This window comes from Cicer arietinum, chromosome 1 (assembly GCF_000331145.2).
Source record: "Cicer arietinum cultivar CDC Frontier isolate Library 1 chromosome 1, Cicar.CDCFrontier_v2.0, whole genome shotgun sequence".
NCBI classification, from domain to species: Eukaryota; Viridiplantae; Streptophyta; class Magnoliopsida; order Fabales; family Fabaceae; genus Cicer; species Cicer arietinum.
The window spans coordinates 6,475,511-6,498,137 of NC_021160.2; the positions used below are offsets into that span (position 1 = coordinate 6,475,511).

At 32.7% G+C, this 22,627-nt stretch overlaps 1 protein-coding gene across 2 annotated transcripts; it reads left to right on the plus strand.

The window, feature by feature from the left end:
* Positions 1–2,403: 2,403 nt before the first annotated feature.
* LOC101492582 (sister chromatid cohesion protein PDS5 homolog A) lies at positions 2,404–18,410 on the plus strand. 2 transcript variants are annotated; one of them, XM_004486296.3, is made up of 33 exons: positions 2,409–2,757; positions 4,947–5,150; positions 5,306–5,487; positions 6,648–6,774; positions 6,905–7,123; positions 7,463–7,679; positions 7,780–7,925; positions 8,026–8,168; positions 8,259–8,408; positions 8,493–8,541; positions 8,623–8,814; positions 9,466–9,648; positions 10,437–10,594; positions 10,677–10,803; positions 11,156–11,305; positions 11,402–11,458; positions 11,628–11,764; positions 11,891–12,008; positions 12,934–13,068; positions 13,167–13,363; positions 13,812–13,968; positions 14,059–14,199; positions 14,616–14,687; positions 14,777–15,391; positions 15,470–15,577; positions 15,725–15,804; positions 16,277–16,328; positions 16,415–16,501; positions 16,626–16,663; positions 16,883–16,942; positions 17,032–17,180; positions 17,372–17,820; positions 17,941–18,410. In XM_004486296.3, the coding sequence occupies exons 1-33, from the start codon at positions 2,665–2,667 to the stop codon at positions 17,992–17,994; spliced, it is 5,046 nt and encodes a 1,681-aa protein (XP_004486353.1). In that variant the 5' UTR covers positions 2,409–2,664; the 3' UTR covers positions 17,995–18,410. The 2 variants fall into 2 exon arrangements, 1 of the variants encoding a protein (XP_004486353.1); XR_012163425.1 differs by lacking the exon at positions 17,941–18,410 and having other exon boundaries at positions 2,404–2,757; positions 17,032–17,272; positions 17,372–17,603.
* The last annotated feature ends 4,217 nt before the right edge of the window (positions 18,411–22,627 follow it).

The following is a 22,627-nucleotide window of genomic DNA, read 5'->3' on the forward strand; positions in this document are numbered from 1 at the left end:
CATCCAAGATTAAGGAAGAAGCTTCAAAGGCTTTTTAACTAGAAGACAAAACATATTCAAAAGCTGTAATAGAATAGTCAAAGCAGTTTAAATCAATTCAAGGCTGGATTATTTTTATTCTGAAATATTGGTTTCAGTCAAAAATACAGAGCACTACCAACAGCTCTTTTTGACCTTCATTAAATGCGTCTAAAGCCTATAAATAGAAGGCCAATATCCAGGAATAAACCGAAGAAATTCAAGTGCTGTAAAATCCCACCAATCAATCACATACACATACTTGAAGTTCTCAAAACTCGCAAAGAAGAAGCAGTTCTAAAGTCTCATATCAGGTTGCTTGATCATTACTGAATTCTTTGTAAAGAATCAAATCTCAAACAAGAGTTGAGATATCTCAGATTCTGTCAAAAAACAATCTTATTGTAAAAACTCACTCTATAAGTGTTTCTTTATAGTTTGTTTAGATTGTATTGAATCCTATCAAAGTTAGATAGGTGTTGTTGTTACTTTCTGGATGGAAAGTAATAGAGATTGAAACAGATCAAGGTGATCTAGACTAGGTGCTGTAAAATTAAGAAGGCTCTTTGTTTTAAACACTTAGTGGAAAATCTCACAGTGTGAGGACTGAACGTAACCCAAGTTGAGTGAATCAGGATATATCTTTGTGTGGTATTCTCTATCCTATCTCTTTACTTGTTAAACTTAATTGATTAACTAAGATAAAACACAAACTGATTTTCTGTTTTAAACTAATCAAGGAACGTTCTCTGTTTTGATAAAAACCAAGAACGTTCTCCATTTTTCTGTTTTCATAACCAAGATCAATCTTGAGTTATTTTCTCAAGTTTTTAACAGGAATTTTTAAAAAGTACATTTACAATTCAAACCCCCTTCCTTGTAAATCGACATTGTTACTTCAGTACTTTCACTCATTATTAACATTTTTTGGAGTATTTAGTTTTGCATGAACAAAATTCCTTTTGAAGATAATTGTATGAATTTACAACAAGTCATTCATAATATCAAAGTAAGTGTATACTTGACAAACATGGAGACTAAGGGATGCATGTGATATTCTATGTTTGACTTTAAAGTCCTCAAGGAATTCTACATCGAATGTCATGCACTAAATCATCTGGTGATTAAAAAAGTGATATGGTAGCTTCATCTGTCGTCTTGGGTAAAATGCAATATTGGTAGTGCTTTTAGGGGTTCCCTGATAATTCTGCTAGTTGAAGTTTTTTTTATATCATTATGACTCTTTTCTAGATGAATTTGTAGTTAGCTTACGAGTCAGACCTGTTATACATGTTGAACTGACTGCTATAATGTTGAATATTAAGTGGATAGTAACAAATGATTGAACTAATATATGATTGTAGTGTGATTCTAACATCGTTGACCATGCTTTAAGTGATTGCTCTATTGTTTCACGACATTTTAGCAACAAATGGAGTAATTGCTTTAAATTTATTAAATATTGTCGCTTGAGCATCATTTTAGTGTAGGTTTTATAGCTATTTTTTTTGTGTGGAATTTTATGTCTCCATGTAGTAACAAAGGCTTATTCCATAATAGAATATGACTTCATAAATTTTTAAGTTGCCCATGACTTAGTGTTGATTGTTGTCAATTACTGTATTATTTTTCCTCTTATTTAGATTTATTCCATTGAATTTTATAAGAAGAGGTTTTTAATGAGGCAGTTGAACATTTTAAATTTCAATGATTCCTTGGATATTAACCTAATCCCCTAAGTTTTATTTTGCTTATCATTATTAATACAATTGATATAGGAGTTGCAAATGATAGGTGAAAGTTTAGAGTGTCAACATAATTAAGATGTTTAAGTAGCCATGTGATATTTTTGTACTCTAATTTTGATTTAAAAAAATATAATTTATATATTCATTTTGGTCCGATAGTTGTCAACTCATTAATTCAATAATAAGAGTTTAAAATTATAACTTCAATAATCCAAAATCCTATAGAAACAGACTTAACATAACTATTAGTATCACATATATTGATAATAACAATTCCACTTTTTTCAAATATATGAAACATTTTGATAAAATTGATATTTTATCTTTTATATTTTCCTTTTTTAATAAATAAAATGAACAAAAATGATACCATTTGTGATACGAAAAACAGTATCTTATATTAGGATAAAGTTTTTTTATACCATGTCGATTATAACCGTCAAATTTTTATAAATGTTTGATTTGTATAAAAAATATTTTTAAAATCTCATACACAGTTGTTTTGTAAAATTTATTACATTTATAGTGTATAATTTTTTGAACAACCCATGATAACATAAACAGAATTATGTTAGTAATGCAGATGGAAAAATGTATCGGGCAAAATAGAGTACATTAAAAAGTCAGCGCGTGAAATATAGCATAGATTTGGATTTGAAGAGCGTTTGGGTTCGATGTTCGAAAATCGAAATCCTCTCTCCACTTCACGACACCACACACACGCAAGCACAACCAGTAATAACAACAGCAACATAGATAGATAGAAAGAGAAACCAAAACCCTTCTTTCAATTCTCCTTCTCCACTTCTTCACTTCACTTTCTTCTGTCTTCTGCTTTAAACCGTTTTCTTCCATGATAAAACACGCGCATCTATAAAACGACGTCGTTTTTGAGAAAATGGATCAGAAGCCTCACCTTCAGCTCAAGGAGCTGGGATCCAAACTCGAAATACTTCCTTCTTCTACGGAGCCTCTCATCGAGCTCTTGAAGGTGTGCCCTCTTTTTTATTATTCAATTTTTTGAAATTTTCGTTGCTTTCTTTCCCAATTAGGTTTAAAAATCCGTGCTTTAATTATGAAAGATTTCGAATTTTTGTTTTGGGGTTAGTTATGATGTCTGTTATTTTCTGTTTCTAGTGTAAGGGGACCTAATGCATAGAGTAAGGAAGTGAATTTTAGGAGTTAAATTGTTAGATTTTAGAAGCTCTAGTGCATAGATTGGTTTTAAGTTTTGTGGTTCTTCTGGTGGGTGGGTTGTATTAGTATCCTTTTGCAATTTAGTAGTTAAATTGTTAGATTTACTTTGTTTGATGTGAGTCTTTGGATAATTTGAAGCAAGCTTGTGGAGCATCTTTTGAATTAGGTTTATATGTTAAGAGTATGTTTGGATGGAGGGTTTTGGTTGTGTTAGTGGGCTTTTTGCAATTGAGGTGTTAAATTGTCAGATTTACTTTGTTTGATGCGAGACTTTGGTTAATTTGAAGCAAGTTTGTGGAGCACCTTTTGTGATTGAAATGTTATACTTATATGATGATTATCTATCGTGTTTTTCTTTCAAATTTTTTAAAATCTTAAATATGTACCAAAATATAGACTTAGTCCTTCAAAAGGAGATTGAAGGTGCTGCTGCTTGGGGTTTTTGTACTGTTAAAAGTTGGTATTTTCCTGTGTTCTAGTTAAGTTATAGGTGTACATAGGCCCTGTTTGGAACTTTGGATAAACAACTTCATTAATGTATCGGTGCTTATGCATAGGCTATTTCTAGAACAAAAGATAACCTAAAGTCAAACTTTTTTCATATAAGCTATACGTTGTTTTCATTAGCTATCTTTGACAACTGATGGAAATTAGCTGAAAACAACTTATGAACAAGTCGTAAGAAGTTTCCATAAAATCTTCCAAACAGGATAACAAGTGCTTAGGCCAATAGATAATCATAAGCCAATCCAAACAGACCCATATTTTGGACGAATGAATGCTGCGAAAACTGTGTAAAGCTATTTGAGTATTTCAACTTTGAATGAGAAATAATGGAGGGAAAGAACAAAGTGAAACTAGAAGGAAAAGGAAGAAATTAGTTGCTGCGAGTTTCAACCATTTGTTTGTGTCTTATTGTCTACTTTTTCAATTAGTAAAGGAATCACTTACTGTAATGAATCCTGGAATTTGTTGAATCGTATAATATTGTGCTAGTGAGAGTGTGCATTTCTGGATGAATGTACCATTTTCAATTTTGAAACGTACAGGAGATTGAAAGTGGCGTTTACTAAAGTTGAATTATGTTTTATGAGATAGCTTATAGATTATGGAAGATTTTTTTATTCCAAAACAATTGACATAGAAAGATGTGGCATCACACTTGCTGAATGATTGGTCAGCTTATTTTTTGACGTAAATATTGTTGTATCTACGAAACGTATTATTTGAGGTCTTGGCTTAATATGATATACATGTGGTAATAAATTAATGTTTTCACTTGCAAAGGCTTTTAAATCGCTAGATCCTTTGTATTAATGTTTATTCTTTTGGAAAAATTTAAGTATCCTTTTAAGGTAGTGCATGGATGAGATGGCTCAGTAAATGTGCCATAAGCCTGTAACCAGATGTGTAGTAACTAATAATAGAATAGTTTAGTTTCATTGACCTAGGACCATGTCGATTAAGCAATGAGAAGTATGAAGAAAGAAAATTGAGGAACATAATAAGCCTTCGTTTGAAGTTTATAATATTGTTTAGGTTAGTCATATGGACACACTGTCATAGTTTTGTGACACTTGCTTGCCAGTTTGCCACTAGATCTCTCAATTATGGCTGAACTTTCAAGTCATAATAAAAGTACTAATTTTGCTAAGCTGTTGCTGAAAATTCTTTTCGCTGATATTTACTACTCGGGGTTGACGACAATGGATTTCGGAGTATTAGTAGGTTTATCATTTTTCAATTGCCAAATGAATGTGCTATCACCAAAAACAAAATTACACTTTACAATATAAACCAGTTTATAAGAATCGGCTAATCTAATGCTTGAGGCCAAATGTTTGCCACAATGGTATCTAATATTAGAAAGTATTTTATTTTTACTTATATGATCTGTTTTACACTTTTCATTTCACGTGTTGAGTTGATTTTTGATTGGCAACTACTAACGCTCCCCACAAAAAAATGTTTCTTGATCTGCAGCAAGCGGCAGCATGTCTTACTGACATGGATCAATCACCATCAGCTTCAGCATTGGAGTCAATGAAACCCTTTTTGAATGCAATTGTTAAGCCAGAATTGCTGAAGCACCAAGATAGCGATATAAAACTTCTAGTTGCAACATGTGTTTGTGAGATAACTCGGATCACTGCACCTGAAGCTCCTTACAGTGACGACGTTCTAAAGGTGCCTTCCATTTACCCTGGTTATATAAATTATACAAATTTGGTTTATTATTTTTAACTTAAAATGTTATAATGATTATCCTTTACCATCAGCTAAGCGTTAAGAGAAATTTTGCTGGGAACATTCATCCTAATCTTTGTTTGATCAATTTGTAGGATATCTTTCAGTTGATCGTGAGCACTTTTAGTGGTCTTAGTGATATAGGTGGTCCATCCTTTGGCCAGGAAGTTGCTATGTTGGAGACTCTTGCAAAATATAGATCATGTGTTGTAATGTTGGATCTTGAATGTGATGATCTGGTGAATGAGATGTTCAGTACTTTTTTTGCAGTTGCGAGGTTAGTTTATCATAAAATTTTTTGCTTTGTTAATTGTATACGTGTGCTCATGTTAAGAGTTATATTGTTCCCCTGAAATATTATGCTTTTTGCTTCCTTGGTTGCAAATTTGATATTTTATTGGTGTACTTGGCGGGAAAACGCGTTCAACGGTGTTGGCGCTCCCAGCCGCAAATCGTACCCTAATCGCGACCTGCTATCCCAGCTCAACCCGCTATCAAACCCACTATAGGGCTTTTTAAGAAATGCAGTTTTTTTTATTTAACTTTTTTACTCTTCATTAAGAGTAACTGGGTATTTCACACCCACTTAAGCCCTAATTTTTTATTATTATAAACCCACGAAGAGAAAAAGATACCGTTTTCGTTTTTCCTCTGTTGCCATCATTTTTGCTCTGTCGTTTTCGTTCTGTTCTTGCTCCGTTCAGCATTATTCTGTTCTTGCTATGTTATTTTCGTTCTTTCTATAACTCTGTTTCTTCTGATCTGTTCTCTGTTCTATGTTTTGTTGATTACGATTACTATTAGAACTTGATTTTGATTACTATTATAATTTGATTTTGATGTTGGATTTTGGTTATTAAGTATGATTACCGCTTTAATTTTGTGTATTTTGCTATTTTTTTTATAGTACTTTTGTATACTGATTGTATTTTATGTTTAGTTTATATACTGTTTTTTGACCTTTGCAATAGCGGTCATCCCACTATCTACGATCCCACAATCCCATTTTTGGGGTTCGGTGCTCCGCGCCGCTATCTAAGACCGACAGCATAGCTAGATTTATTGCTCACTGTCCTGCCTATCTTGTTTTTTTGTGTTCTGTTTTTTTAATGCCTTTGGGATATTGTATGTGTGATGCTTGGCATTTTACTCTACCTGAAACCATGCTGTGTATAACACAAGTTTTTGTGTATTTAGGTTGATCACTTTTTGATTTTGTTGCCTTATTTTGAACTATTTCTCATTATTTACCAGTTATTGTATTATCTAATTGAGTTGTCAATCATTTGTATTGCGTGATGCTTCTGGGTGCTACTGGTTTTGGGCCAATAATCATAAGTAGTACTTCTTGAATGTAAACTTTTTTATACTCTTTTTCTTGAATAAATATCCTTTTTGTATTAATAATCGGGGTTGTATATTCTGTTTCATGATCAGAGATGATCATCCAGAAAGTGTTCTATCATCCATGCAAAATGTTATGGCCGTTCTCTTAGAGGAGAGTGAGGATGTTCATGAGGATCTTTTATCTATTCTACTGTCCACATTAGGTCGTGATAAAAGAGTAAGTACTTTTTCTTATATTTTTATCCTATTATTGGGAGAGAGCATATGCTCTTGGAGGATGAATCTAGTCTTTTGTGTTATCTCTAATATTATATAAGAAACAGAATTTGCTGATTTTTTAATTGCAGGATGTTACTGCAGCTGCAAGGAAGCTTTCCATGGATGTCATACAGCAATGCATAGGAACACTTGAACCTAGCATTAAACAATTTTTTCTGTCATTAGTGTTGGGAGAAAGCAAGACAGTGAACAGTCAAGTTGAGTACCTTGAAGTATTATACGATGTCTGTTGCTGTGCTCCACAGATCCTATCTGGAGTTCTCCCTTATGTCACAGGGGAGCTACAGGTAAATAACTGTTTTATTGGTTTTCCTGATGTTCCCTGTGGTTTCTGAAGTAGCATTTTGTTAGTAATTGTCTTAATCTACCAGTTCTATCACATATGTTTCCACTAAATTGACCTTGATGCTATGATAAGATTTTTGTTGTGTAAATGTTATGTTGTTATGCATTGTGGAGTTCATGTTCTTTAGAATTTATGAAGTTCTAACATTACCATATCAAGAAGTTATTGTGGCATTTTTATCTTTCATCAAATTTAGTTTATGAGTTTAAGCAAAATTGTACTGTTGACTGTAATCCAAATGTGATGCCTGGATTCTCATTTGTAATTTGTAAATTTACAGTCTGACAAATTGGAAACCCGTCTGAAAGCAGTGAATTTGGTTGGAGATATAATTGCTCTTCCGGGAACTTCCATTGTTGAGGCATTTCAGCCAATACTTTCAGAGTTTTTGAAGAGGTTGACTGATAGTGATTTTGGGGTTCGCATGTCTGTCCTTGAGCATGTAAAAAGTTCTCTTCTGTCAAATCCTCATAGGGCTGAAGCTTCTCATATAATCTGTGAGTCCATTAAATATGTAAAACATGTTCAGTGCCAGCTTCTTATATTGAATTTGTTTCTATCTATATCTGCTAAGTTTGGTTTGGTAAAACTTTTTAGCTGCCGTTTGTGACCGGCTTCTGGATTTTGATGAAAACTTTCGAAAGCAAGTTGTGGCTGTTATCTGTGATGTGGCATGTCATGCCCTACATGCAGTTCCTCCTGAAGCTGTTAATCTTGTTGCAGAACGGCTTCATGACAAATCTGTATGTATTCCTCCAATCAACATTATTGTTTTTCTAACATTCTCTCTTATTTCTGACGATTCTATTTCAATTTCATCTTTGTTTTGGTTTACTTGTCCAGCAACTTGTTAAAAAGTATACCATGGAAAGATTAGCCGAGATATATAGAACTTTTTGTGAGAAAAGCTCCGACACTGTTAACCCTGGTGGATATGACTGGATTCCAGGGAAGATCCTTAGATGTTTCTATGACAAAGAGTTCAGGTGAAATATTTCTGCTGCATAGCACGGTTATATCTAATAAAGGTGTTCTAACTAAGTATTGACGCATGTTTTGTTTGCTTCGTTCTTCAGATCAGATACAATCGAATCTGTTTTGTGTGGGTCTCTGTTTCCATCAGAGTTTTCTATTAATGATATGGTTAAACATTGGGTTGATATTTTCTCTGGATTAGATAAAGTAGAGGTCAAGGCTCTTGAAAATATACTGGAGCAAAAACAAAGGTGACCTTGGTTGACTTATTTGATGACTTATATTTTTCCTGGCGTATCAAATTTGCAGTTTTCATGATACCACTTTGATGGCAGGTTACAAGAGGAGCTGCACAAGTATCTAGCTCTGAGACAGAATAGTCAGGTATGTGACCTTGGAAGTTAAAAAGCTGAACTTTTAAAGGAAATTTGATGTGGAAAAGGGATTGACCTCTTTTAACTGCAGGATAAAGAAAATCCCGAGGTTCAAAAAAAGATCGCATTCTGTTTTCGAGTAATGTCTCGTTCATTTGCAGAGCCAACAAAGGCTGAGGAGAGTTTCCAGATTCTTGATCAATTAAATGACACTAATATCTGGAAAATTTTGACGAATCTTATCGATCCAAATACTAGCTTTCATCAAACTCGTGCATACAGGGTAATATAATCCGAAACTAATATATATGTTTTTTAAGATAGTGATTTGGGATATCATGGTTACACAGTGTATGGGAATTAATCATCGAAGTGAAGATACGAGAACTTAGTATTTGATGCTAATACCCAGTTTCTGGGGGCTACATTTCTAAGCTTCAGAATTTGTTAGTATAATGTTTATGGTTTCTATGTGTCTACCGAGATCAGACTGCCATCTATTTATAAAAAATTGTACAGGATTTACAATTAGAATAAAAGCTAATGAGCATCAAATCCTAAATTTGTTCTAATCTACGATAGTGTACAGCTAAGAATTAATCTATAGAGTAAATTTAGATTTGATGTTAACAGTTACCAATACATTTTACACACATCTCTGGATCTGCTTTCCAGTTACTTGCACGAACTTATTCAAAAGGTACTAATGAGATTAATTTATATAGTTGTTAGCATTGTAATTCTGAACAAATTTTTGACCCTTGGTGTATATTAGGAGAGTAGTATTTGAACATACAAATGGTACAATCTTACTGTGATTTAGTCATTTAGACTGACCTACTCTTATGTTTCGTTTATAATGAGGAAAGAAAGAAACTGTAATTACAGTTTGTTATTTATTGATGCTGGTTATTTTTTACTTTTATGTTTGCAGGATGATTTGATTAAAATACTTGGCGAGAATCATCAGCTCAATGAATTTCTGAATACCTTATATTTCAAATGCTCCTATTTGCTATTCAACAAGGAGCATGCAACAGCTGTTCTTTCAGAAGTGATCAGATATAAATCTGCAGAGAATGATCAGCGTATACAATCTTGCATGAAGATATTAGTGGTAAAAACATGTCATTTTGGGTGTATTGATTTACTGCACTTAGTTCTTGGACATTTGTATGACACATTCTCTGCCATGATTCTTGAACAATTTAAAGTTGAGTTCATTGTAAAAAAGGAGGGGGGAATAAAAGTTTACTATGCCCTTTTTTGCCTTTTCTTGCTGCTGACTAATTGGTATATTTGGGCTTAGGGAGAATATCAGTCAAGTACGAATTCTTCCCCAAAACTTAAGCTTATAAGATTAGCTGAGAAGGCCCATGAGTGATTTTAACAGTGTTGTTAAAATAGCAGTGCTATAGTGTAGGGGAATTCAAACAAATTACTATTATTCTGCGATACACTATTTATTTAGTACAAAATATTGTCAAATAGTGGCACTATAGAACTACTGCGTAGAGGAATTTGAACAAATCGCTTTTTTCTGCGATCTGCGGTTGACAACACTGGATTTTATTGATATTGATATCTTTAGCACAGCTTCTCATGTGAAGTCCCTGAGCTTAAAATGTGGCAAGAATTGTGCTTTTGGTTTAAGGGACACTGATATCATGTCACAGACCTTATTCATCTTAACGTTTAACCTGTTGGAGAAGGTCCTTTAATGGTTTGTCAATATCTTCATGAGTCAGAGTTTTTGTACTTTTGCAGTGCCCTTTTCATTTGTTTCACATTACTTCTGTAATTTTGATATGAAACTGGATATTTTCAGACATTTTGGACATGGAAATTTAAGGTATTGGAATCACCTTTTCTAACTTCCGGTAAACTCACTTATATAATGTGCAGATAGTTGCTCGTTTCAGTCCGCACTTTTTTAATGGTAGTGAGGAGGAACTGGTGAAGTTACTCAAGGATAATAATAATGATATGATCAAAGAGGGTATTTTGAATGTTTTAGCAACGGCTGGTGGTACTATTCGAGAACAACTAGCAGTTACATCAAGGTGCCACAGTCAAACTTACTAACTCTCAATTACATTTACTTTTATAATACTCTTATTCTTAATGTTTCCCTTTGTCATGCAGTTCTGTAGACCTTATGTTAGAAAGACTATGTTTAGAAGGCAGTCGGAGACAGGCAAAGTATGCCGTGCATGCTTTAGCAGCAATAACAAAGGATGATGGCCTCAAGTCTCTCTCTGTTCTATACAAGGTTTTCATATGATTTATTATATGGATAGTTTTATTGGCCTACCCTGAGGTTACTGCTAATTACACTTTGAACCTTTCTTGATTTAAAACTCACACCTACTCTCTTGCTTTGTTATTGTTAATGGTACGTCGCATATGGTTGGTACATATAAGTAGGGGATGTAAATATGATTTCTTTAAATAATAAAGGTATCAAAGGTGTAAGAACAGTACATAAAACAAGGTAGGTGGTGTGTCATTTTCCAAACAAGAAAGGTGTAACTAGCCCTTATCTCTAGTGAAGTAAATGTAATTTCATCTTTAATATAATACTTTGGAGTGTTTTATTCTTATTGTTCTGACCTTATATGCAGAGGCTTGTAGGTATGCTGGAGGAGAAAACACATCTTCCCACAGTTTTGCAGTCTTTGGGTTGTATAGCACAGACTGCAATGCCTGTATTTGAAACTAGAGAGAGTGAAATTGAAGAATTTATAATAAACAAGATTCTGAAAAGTGATGGTGTAAGCCTTTTAAATTCCTTAGAATGAAATTCCTCTTTATGGGATAAGTGCCAAAAGTAATCAATTTCTATTTAAATGCATGTATTATGTTTTCAGAAAGATGATCATACAGGAGCAGCTTGGGATGATAAAAGTGATATTTGTGTGTTGAAGGTAGGTATGAAGATAGTCTATTCCATTTTTGCATATACTTCAGATAGTATCTGCATGACATTCGATATAGATTTGATCTTACTGGATATCATGTTTGTAAGCTAGCTGCTTGATGACAGTTTGTTTTATTCTCCCCCTTTGTATCTCTTCTTTTTCTTTCTTGCTGCAGATATATGGAATCAAAACTGTAGTTAAAAGCTATTTGCCTGTCAAAGATGCTCTTGTTCGTCCTGGTATTGACGGTCTTTTGGATATCTTACGAAACATGCTTTCTTATGGTGAAATATCAAAGGACATAAAGTCGAGGTATAATACCTTTACAGAGCTATATGTTTTAATTGATTTCTATGAAAATTGTCATTCTTTCTCCGTATAATTTCAAATTGGTTTTGTGGGTTCAAATATTATGTACTGATTTATGCCCTCTTGCAGTTCAGTCGATAAGGCCCATCTGAGGCTTGCTTCTGCAAAAGCAGTTCTTCGTTTGGCTAGGCTCTGGGATCATAAGATTCCTGTTGATATTTTTCACTTAACTTTAAGGGCATCCGAGGTAGTACCCCCCTTCTATTTACTTTAATTTCTTCTTGAGCATTTTTATTCGTTCATTACGTTATTAAGAAGTTTCAGAGATTGGAAAGTAGAGAATATTGTTCATAATTTGGTGATGCAATTGTGGGTTAGAACTTGGATATATATACACGCATGGCCTTATAAATAAATGAAAGAAACTACAGTAAGCTAAAATCTCATGATTTGAGGGATTCCTTGGCAGAACAGGAAGTACAGTTAATAAGTCTAATTCTAGAAATATAATCTGTTACAAAGTAATTCCCAACATAATCATAGAATTTGGGTTGAGTTACTCAACCCTACAATACCGACTTGTAAGGTGAGGACTGTCCAAACTTTATAAGCACTACTTGATCATATTTCTAGGCAATGTAGGATTAAGCCCGCCCCCTCACACTCAACAGGCCAACACAATAATGGTGCCGGAGTCTGCAATGAAGCAAACCCAAATGTTGTAATTAAGGTGGATTTTCCAACACACCTCCTATGCTCCGGCTTAATGGGCCTGAAGCATGGATGATGCAGGCAGCCTAACGACGGAGCTAGGATAGACTTTGATGGCACTTTTATTTGGGTGATAAAATTATCTGGACATAGGGTAATAACACTTTTATCCTTTTTTGGGTCTAAGGATAGCTCGCAAGGACACATTTTATAGTCACTGGATCTGGTTTCTTACTGTTGAGTGTAACCACGACAACAAACATGCCTAATAATCTTAGGTACTATGTTATTTGTAGTGTGTAGATCAGGGTAGAAACTGGGGAGTACGTCCATTGGATTCTTGTATCCCAAGACTCTATTAGGTAAACACAAGTTATGTGTATAGGGTGAAATTGATTTGTTGAAGTTTTCATTCCACTGTAGAAATAACTACTTCTCCTGTCTTATATTTGGTCTAATAGATTGGCTTCCCTCAAGCTAAGAAGGTTTTCTTAAGCAAAGTTCATCAATATATAAAAGACCACCTTTTGGAAGCTAAATATGCATGTGCCTTTATATTTGACATATTTAGATCCAAGCCAGAGGAGTTTGCAGAGGTAATATTTTGATTGATTTAATCCTTTTGCAATTGCAAATTTCCTAGTTTTCACATCAATTTTGTGTCATTGTTGATGAATTGTGTTTGTTAATGTAGGAGAAGCAGAACTTAACTGACATTATTCACATGCATCACCAAGCAAGGGTTGGGCAGCTTTCAGGGCAATCAGATGCAAATTCCTTGACCAATTATCCTGAGTACATCCTTCCATACCTAGTTCATGCGCTTGCTAACCTATCATGCCCCAATATTGATGAATGCAAGGATGCTAAAGCATACAATACTATATACAGGTATTAATTTACTCATATAGGACATCTCTGTGCTGGATGCATGTTTAGAGATTCTTCTAAAATATGTTCAAAACGATTGAATTCCACACTAGTTTTTGTTGTTGTATGCAGCAGGAGATTTTTCCGTGGTATTTATGTATTTGTTGGTTCCAGTGTGCTGATTTTATGTTGTGTTAAACATATAATGCTTTTTATGATTGTATGCATATTTGAAAGATATAATCAGCACTGTGCTGTTTTTCTGTATGCATAGTTTTTTGTTTGGATGAAACACAATGCATCTATTTTACTGATTTGTTATACTTCACAAATAATGTGGAGATAATGTTTTCAATGTGAATGTGGAATGCATCTTGGGCTGAAACATAAAAATTTTAGCTATAAAATACTGAATATGTCCGGATGCTCTTTCTTGCAAAATTCATATTCTTCCCTCCCGACTTTGCAGGCAGTTGCACTTGGTGCTATCAATGCTAGTACAACGAGATGAAGATGCCAAGTTTGAAGTAACTACTGACAAAGAGAAAAAAGTTATATCTGCCATTACTTCTATCTTCCAGAGTATTAAGCACTCAGAAGATGTGGTTGATGCATCAAAGTCGAAGGTTGGGGATATTTTTTACATAGATAATTTTTTTGCATATTTAAAGGTGATGAGTGACTGTAATCTTACTTTGTGATCAATGAATGTCCAGAATTCTCATGCCATATGTGAACTTGGGTTAGCAATCACCAAGCGACTAGTACAGAAGGATGTTGATATCCAAGGATTGTCTCATTCTATTTCTTTACCTCCTACACTATACAAAGCACGTGAGAAGGAAAATGATCTTACGGTATCTCCTCTTGTCAAATTGTAGTTTCCTTATGATATGCTAAATTGCCAAGTGTATTTCACATGCCAAACAAAACGCCCTCCAAATAGTTGCTACTTGATGATATTGTAACTAAACGAGGTTGATTTGTAGCATTGTCGTCGTTGCATCATATAAATTGCATTAGTTTTTAACCCATTAAGACACTTTGAATGTCCGTGTTTCAACGTTTTATGATGGTAGAGATCTCATAGACTTACTTGCATAGTTTAGTTACATGAAGACAGTTCCCTGTGATTAAATGGTGATAGCATCTTATTATTTGATAGAATGTTATTATGGTTATTTTCATTTAAGGTTGTTAGAACATGGAACTGAGATACTGGATTACTTTAACTAAAAAAAATGCTTCTTAATCTGTTTATTGTATTTGGTAGGCAAGTGAAGTGAAAACCTGGTTGGCTGATGAAAGTGTCTTGGCTCAATTTGAATCAGTTGAATTAGAAATGGTAAGCATGATGCAAATGGTAAAAATCAATTAGCAATTTCTAGTGAATTTTTAATCTTGAATCATGTGGTAGTGTTTCTCCTATATCAGGTTCCATCTCAATCAGCTGAGGATCATGCTTTAAAGGACAGTGAAAAAGACAGAAATGAAATGCCCATTGGAAAAATAATAAAGAAGATAAGATCTCAGGGAACCAAGGGCAAAAAGGTGAAAAAGAGCAAGAGCAAGAGCAAGAGCAAGAGCATGACAACTGAAACAAAAAAAGCTGATGATGATTTTGATATCTTAAATATGGTCAGAGAAATTAATTTGGGTAACTTGGGGATATCTACTATTACTGAATCAAGAAATGGTCATGAACATTCTTTGAGTAAGAAGGTGCAGAAAGATCCTGATTTATTAACAATTAAAAAACGAAAAGTAGGAGAAGAAACACTTGTTCCAGCACCTAAACGGAGGCGGTCTTCCATTACCCATGCAAAATCGCGATCAAGTAGTTCTTCAAAGGTTTCTCAAAGAGTTTCAGGGGAAGTTCCCTCTGGAGTGAAATTACAGTTTGATTCAGAAATTAACCCAGATACAGGTAGCAAAAATATGCAGAGAAAATTGATTAAAGGCAAAGAGCCCTCACTAGAACAAAAAATTAAGGCATCGGAGAGTTATCATGTTGATGAGTCTGACAAATATGAAGAGCATGACATAAAGGTGGAGTCTTGCTGTCTAAATTAATTTATACTTTTGTTAGGATCTTAGACTTCTGCTTATTTTCTGCATCTGTTGCAGGGTCCTGGTAAATTAAAGACAACTGATGAGACCGAAAATGACGAGTTCAAGTCGTCCTTAGGATCTACGAAAAGGCCAAAAAGAAAAAGTATTGGAGGATTGACTAAGGTGACTCGCTCTATTGCTTTTGCAGTCAATTTGTTTGTGGTTTTCATGTCAGTATCACATCACCTCTATGCCATGGTATGATGTCGGTGTTCCAGGAAGTCTCTTAGACAGTATTAGTAGTTTGATTTGATTATTTTCTCTCTCCAGTGTATGACAAAGAAAGGTGAAAGTGATGCTGAAGATCTGATCGATTGCAGAATTAAAGTTTGGTGGCCTTTGGATAAGAAGTAAGTGCCTATCACAAATAGAGATATGTTGTAGAAGCAAAACAATGCATGGATTCCACTATGTTTATATAAAGGATAAACAAGAAAAATTAACAGAAATTACTGTGTTTTTTCAATTGATTTTGGAAGATTTTTTACTACATTTTCTGAAGCCAAACTAGCTGCTTATTTTGACTTCACCACCTGCTTGTTTAGCTGGTAGAAGTGCTGTATTTTATAACCGCTTGTTTTCAACTGTGCATTTCTAGTTGCTTGTTTTGACTTCACATTTTTTAGTTTGCATATATCTTAAGTTCTCCGTGCTGCATCTGTTCTTATATATGTGATTTTGCTTTCTGACCGCTATTGGCTTAATTATTAGTCACTTTCTACCCCTATTTAAACCCTAGAGGCAAATTTCTGAAGCTCTCAATTCTCTTGTTTTCCTTAATCTCTAATTAAAGTTCTCATATTGGTGTATTGATTTTTGTAGATTTTATGAAGGAACCGTTCAGTCTTATGATTCTTTAAAGAGGAAGCACGTGGTAGGCTCACACTCTTGTTCTAAAGTTATTCTGAAGCTAAGTAATACTATTCTGACTCAATTTTACTGTGTCATGTTGTGTCGAAGGTATTATATGATGATGGAGAAGTAGAAAAACTCTATTTGGAAAAAGAACGTTGGGAGGTTATCGATGGGGACTACAAATCTTCTAAGGTATGATTTTCCATTTGTCTTCATTCTCTGAAGCAGTTCAACTGTTATCCTCTTTCCATTTCCATTAAAAGATATCAAATATCATTGAAGTTTGATTCTCTTTTTATGTTAATAATTTTTCCAGAAGCTAAAGCCCTCAAATTCTCCATCTTTACGTGAAGCGTAAGTATTCCGTTTGTGAATCAGTTTTAGGCTTTGAGCTAAAGTTTTATTTGAATGATTAGGTTGCATTGTACGTCTACATATGAAAATTTCGTGTTTCGAAAGGTTGAATGCATTTTCATCTGCTTTAAGTACAACTTGTGTTTTATTTCTACCAGCTTCAATGGACATGTTCTTTTAACCGATTATGAGTTGCTTGATTTTTTTTACTGTTTATAGTTCTACTGGGAAGAAACAGCGAAGTTCAAGAGGTTCAGCGAGTAAAAAGACTACAAAAATGTTAGTAAAAAAAGATGAGGGTCTTTTTTACATTGGTTTTGTTCAATGCTCTATCATTATAATCTGTATTGTATCATTTTATTTTTTAGAGTTAATGGTAAACAATCTCCTAGCAAGCATGCAAAACGTGGACAAAAAAAGGCATCAAAAACTAATTTCCATGAAGAGGGGGCTAGTGAGAGTTCCGAGCTACCAAACCCTGAAGAGACTGCAATATCTGAAGCTGAGTTCAACTCCGGTAATGTAACTTAAAAGATATCTGATTCTGATGTGCATGTATCATTGAGAAGTCTTGCTTTCATGAAAGTGTTGTAACCTTTGCTTGTTAAGGTGTTTTTTATGGTTCCTTATTATGATATAAGACTTCTACTTTGTTAGTTTGTTCTCTTCTACTTTTTTCCTTTAACTTAGTTTAGTTTTCTGTTATAGGCGGTTCTGAAGGGGAACAGGATGATGGAGGGTCTGATGTCATCGTAACCAAGAAAAAGAAACCCAACAAGAAAGCAAAATCAGTTTCACGTGGAAAGAGACGTAAGACAGGGAAGAGCTCGAGTAATAAGAAAGAACCCAATGACAAGAGGCAGGAACCAGACGAAGAGAAGCAGGATTCTGCTGAGGGGCTTTCTGAAGACAGAGAGAGTTCCCCCCAAGAAGTTCAAAATGATGAAGAAGAAAGAAGTTCAAAAGAAAGAGAGGTGGATGAATCAAGAGGAGCTTTGAGAGAAAATGTTAATGGAAAAGAAGTTTTGGCTCCTGAAGGGAACCAAAATGAGAGTGGTGAGCAAAGTAGTCCTAGTAGAGAAGTGAAAAAACCGCTTGAAGGTCCAACAAGTCTTGATGGTGCCGGATTTGCCGAAGTTCCCGATGACGAGCCACTGGTAAATAACTGAGTCACTGCAGAATTGCAGCACCTACTTTTTTATTTGCTTTTCTTTCTCTTGATAAAAGTTAGTACATTTTCTAAGCTTATCATTAACCAATGAAAATTTTTGATGCAGAGCAAATGGAAATCCCCCTCAGGGAAGAAAAGGTCATCAGGTAAAAAACAATGAGCATTTTGGATGCTTCTGTAACACAAATCTTTGAAAGACTATAATAGAAGTGGTGCTGTGGCATCATTTACTCTGTATAAGTACAAGTATAGGTATCAGTGTGAATGGTGAATACCATTTATTGACACACTAATAGATGTGCTTTGCATGTCTTGTATTTGTAGTTACCCTTGTTGTGTAGATGTAACTTTCCCACCACATTTAGGAGGAAAAAAAAGTGACGGTGCTTTAGTGTTTTTAGGGTTGTGTTGTGCTAAATGACCTTTCATTAGTGTAGGTGATCATAGGTTTAACATATGATTCATTGATGTTGTTCATCCTTCCAACATAATCAATTGACTGAAGCAACATGTACAGCTATACGTGGTGATAAATTGTATCTGTATCTTTAGTTTATTATTCTTATTATTGTAGTCTTTGAATGTGTGAAAGATGACCACATATTGCATTTTCATACAAAAATTTCAACCAGTGGAAACATCTAAAACCCAAAATTTATACGGGTTTTCATAAAAACAAACTCAACATGGCGGTCTTCACTCTTTTGAATTTATAATTTTCGAATCAACCACATATTGTATCAAACATGTTGAAATGTTCTCTATTTGGATAAAATTGTTTGACCACATGAACATAAAAAAAAACATTTGATGTCTGTTAGATCAGTTTAATTAAGTAAATATAAATACCATTTTTTTATTGCTATTATTATTATATATTTGATTTTGAATTTTATGTTAAATTACAAATTTGCTAGTTTTTTAGTAAATTAATCATATTTTACAATATTAGTTTTTGACATCTTTAAATATATTATAATAAAATATATTTAAAAATAATGTCATATAAAATCAATTTTTTTAAAAATATAACTTTAAATTTAAAAAAAAGTACTTAAGTTTATTGATATATTAGTTTGTTAGAATATTAAAAAATGTCATATTAATTATTTAAAAATGATATTAAGTAGGTTAACATATTGTATGATACTTTTATAAATATCAAACTCATACCTTATAAAAAACATGTGACACATGTGAGACTTAAAACCTTTAATTTTTTGATAAATCAAACTTAAATCTTACAAAACCTAATTCGGACTAGTCTATTCTCATTCTTAATTAAAATTTAATATAAATATGCATTGTCAGTCATATCATTTATGAAAATAAAACATAATCATAAATTAGCCAAAATTAAGCGGTGAGAAAAATTCCTAAAATTGTAAAATTGGGGAATTAAATTTCCAAATTTAGGTATATGGGGATTCAAATCGTTATTTCGTTAAAATATATGAGAAATAATATATTTAAACCTAAATCACATCGTTGTAACACTTGAGATATTATTACATTGTTTTATTTATAAAGAAGGAAATAAGTTGAGTACAATCTAAGGGAGCAAATCCAAGAGCACCAGCAAGAGAAATATGTTGCAACTTGAGGTGAGGATACATCACAAGACTGTAGAACAATCTTAGAATAGACATATGGTGAAACGAAAAAGTTAATTCTTAACGAATATTACTTTTAGATTGAAAGATTGTATCACATAAATTATACTAGTAAATTTATATGTAAATCTCAAACCATGAAATATGTGAGACACATAAACAGGTTTGATTGCTTATCAATTTGAAGACCATTAAAGGAATATCCTTACGTCTCAAGTTCTATGATCCAACAAAAATATAATTAATGTTGTCTTTAAAAGATTTTTTCCAACCCTTTCCAAATTTAATTTAGAAACAAAATGATCATAAAGTCCTTGTAGATCCACTCAACTCAAACTAAGACTAATGCAAATGACTAGTTAGAATTAAACCAAAGTTGTGTGGTAGCTCATAGCATTAGGGAATTGTACTAAGCTACAATGGAATTCTGCCTAAAGGACCTACAAGGTCTTACATCACTTGAAGGCTTAATAAAATAATCTTTCACTAGTGGCGAGATTTGAACGAAAACATTGGGGTGACCATATTTTTTAAACTTCAGTTTGATAACAATATTGATATAGCATGTTTAAAAGATAATTGTTTGGTTTGAATCTTGGACAATCTATTTTAAATTAATGAAGCTACACTCAAATCAATAGAAGTCAAATTTATAATTTGTACTCGAACATACAAAAAATATCAAACAAAATTTAATTAGTTTCAATTAAATTTTTTAGGTCATTAAATTATTTTATTTTATTTTTATATCTCTAGATGAAACCCACAATCCACAAAGTTGAATTTTAGGTTGGAAGATTTTGTAAATATATCGTAGTTATTTATATAATTTTCATAGATGTTAGTATTTTTTTTAAATTCATGGGTATATTGTGTGGTCATAGTCACATTATGTCCCTGAGAAATTCTGCCTTTACCATCAGACTCTTATTCTTATGCTTCCTCAAACATCGAAACCATCACAATTTCCAATGTTATGTAGATGAGACATTGGATCTAGATCCTCACATTTACACTAATCATTTATCAACACATAAAAATTATATTAAAATCTCATACATACATTCCTCCCCTCGTCATTATAAGTCACTGACAAGGACCGTCATAAACTTAAATCAAATTTATCATCAATTTTACAATTAATAGTGTAACACATACTCATACATAAGATATCGGACACAAAATGCAACAACCATTTCAAATCATAACAACATCAATCATTATTACAACTACTCATAATAACATTTTAAGATAACAACATATAATAACAACTAAGACACTAACTCACATATTTCGTTAAAATATATGGAAAATAGTATATTTAAACTTAAATCACATCGTTGTAACACTTGAGATATTATTACATTGTTTTATTTGTAAAGAAGGAAATAAGTTGAGTACAATCTCAAGGGAGCAAATCCAAGAGCATCAACAAGAGAAATATGTTTCAACTTGAGGTGGGAGATACATCACAAGACTATAGAACAATCTTAGAATAGACATATGGGAAAAAGAAAAAGTTAATTCTTAACGAATATTACTCTTGAGTTGAAAGATTGTATCACATAAATTATACTAGTAAATTTATATGTAAATCTCAAACCATGAAATATGTGAGGCACATAAACAGGTTTGATTGCTTATCAATTTGAAGACCATTAAAGGAATATCCTTACGTCTCTCAAGTTCTATGATCCAACAAAAATATAATTAATGTTGTCTGTAAAAGATTTTTTTTCCACACTTTCCAAATTTAATTTAGAAACAAATGTTCATCAAGTTCTTGTAGATCCACTCGACTCAAACTAAGACTAATGCAAATGACTAGTTAGAATTAAACCTTATAAAAGTACTCATGTACTTATAAAAGTCAATGTACTTATCTCTTGGTTTGAAAACTATTTATCCAAATGTCTTATTATTTTTTTTTTTTTTACTTCTCCAGGAAATGAATTTCTATTGAGTTTTAAAATTTTCATCTTTAGGTGGTCGCTTCCCCGGGAAACGAGCTCCTATTAAAAAAAAAGTAAGGTAGTTAGAGAAATAGTTTTGTAATTGTTAGGCCATTACTGGTTTTGTAATTTTGTAATAACGATGTCCAGTTTCAAATTGTAGACATATATTTTACTTACATGAACCACATTTAATTAAATGATTTATTTTATAAAAATAGTAGTACACACAAATATTGTGATAAGGAAACATAAAACACAAAGATAACGTAAACCAAGTGAATAAAAAAAAACGAAGAGTCATAATATTTGCGTGTAATAAAAGACGTAAAACACAAATTGGAGAGACTAACTCATAAGCATTACACACCCAATAACATGTGTATGACTACAAGAGACATAACACAAAAATAGAGTAATTAAGGAATTATCTTGAGAAGCTTCGTCTTTTAATTGCCAATCTCCACATATATTTGATTCCCTTTAGATATGAATGAAATATAACTATCACTATAAATTCCATTAATTTCATAACATTAGCAAATTCTTTAAATTGGAAATGCATCAGCGATAAGAGCACACGAGATATAAAAACGCCTTCTTAAAATTTTAAAAAATTAAATAGTTATGTTAATTATGATATATTGTTTTGATGGATTATCGAGTGTAACTATTAGTTTTGAATAGTTATAGCAATATAATATTTACTGCACATACATTATTTTTTATTAGTCAAAATACACATGTCCTACTAAATTTACATAGGACCTATATGTTTTAGTGAAATTTATATAAGTTTTAACTAATCAAATAAAGTCTGCTGGAAAGTACGTGTTAAATAATGTATCACAAGTAGTTGTCTTAACTATTATTTTTAGTAGAATCGATATAAGTTTTAACCAATCTCGCAATTTTTATGTAATCGATGTTATAATTATGAAATATATGATATGGTGTTCTCGATATTGTTATATAGATGGTGTCATGGGTTATTGTCTTAACTCTTATGTGAAGCATGTAATGAGTTAGTGTCTTAATTGTTGTTGTTATTATTGCAATTGGTAAATAGATCATGTATTAATATTGATTATAACTATTTTATATATTTTTGAAATATGTCATGAATTAGTTTCTTAGTTGTTATTATTTATTATCTTCTTAAAATGATATATGTTATGAGTGGTTGTAATAATGATTGATGTTGTTATGATTTGAAATGGTTGTTGCA

Excerpts from the sequence above, each read along its gene's own strand:
- LOC101492582 (XM_004486296.3), top strand. The coding sequence starts at position 2,665 with ATGGATCAGAAGCCTCACCTTCAGCTCAAGGAGCTGGGATCCAAACTC. Across the intron at positions 11,765-11,890 it reads TCAAAGGACATAAAGTCGAG|TTCAGTCGATAAGGCCCATC; the intron begins GTATAATACCTT and ends GCCCTCTTGCAG. Across the intron at positions 17,821-17,940 it reads TTCCCGATGACGAGCCACTG|AGCAAATGGAAATCCCCCTC; the intron begins GTAAATAACTGA and ends TTTTTGATGCAG.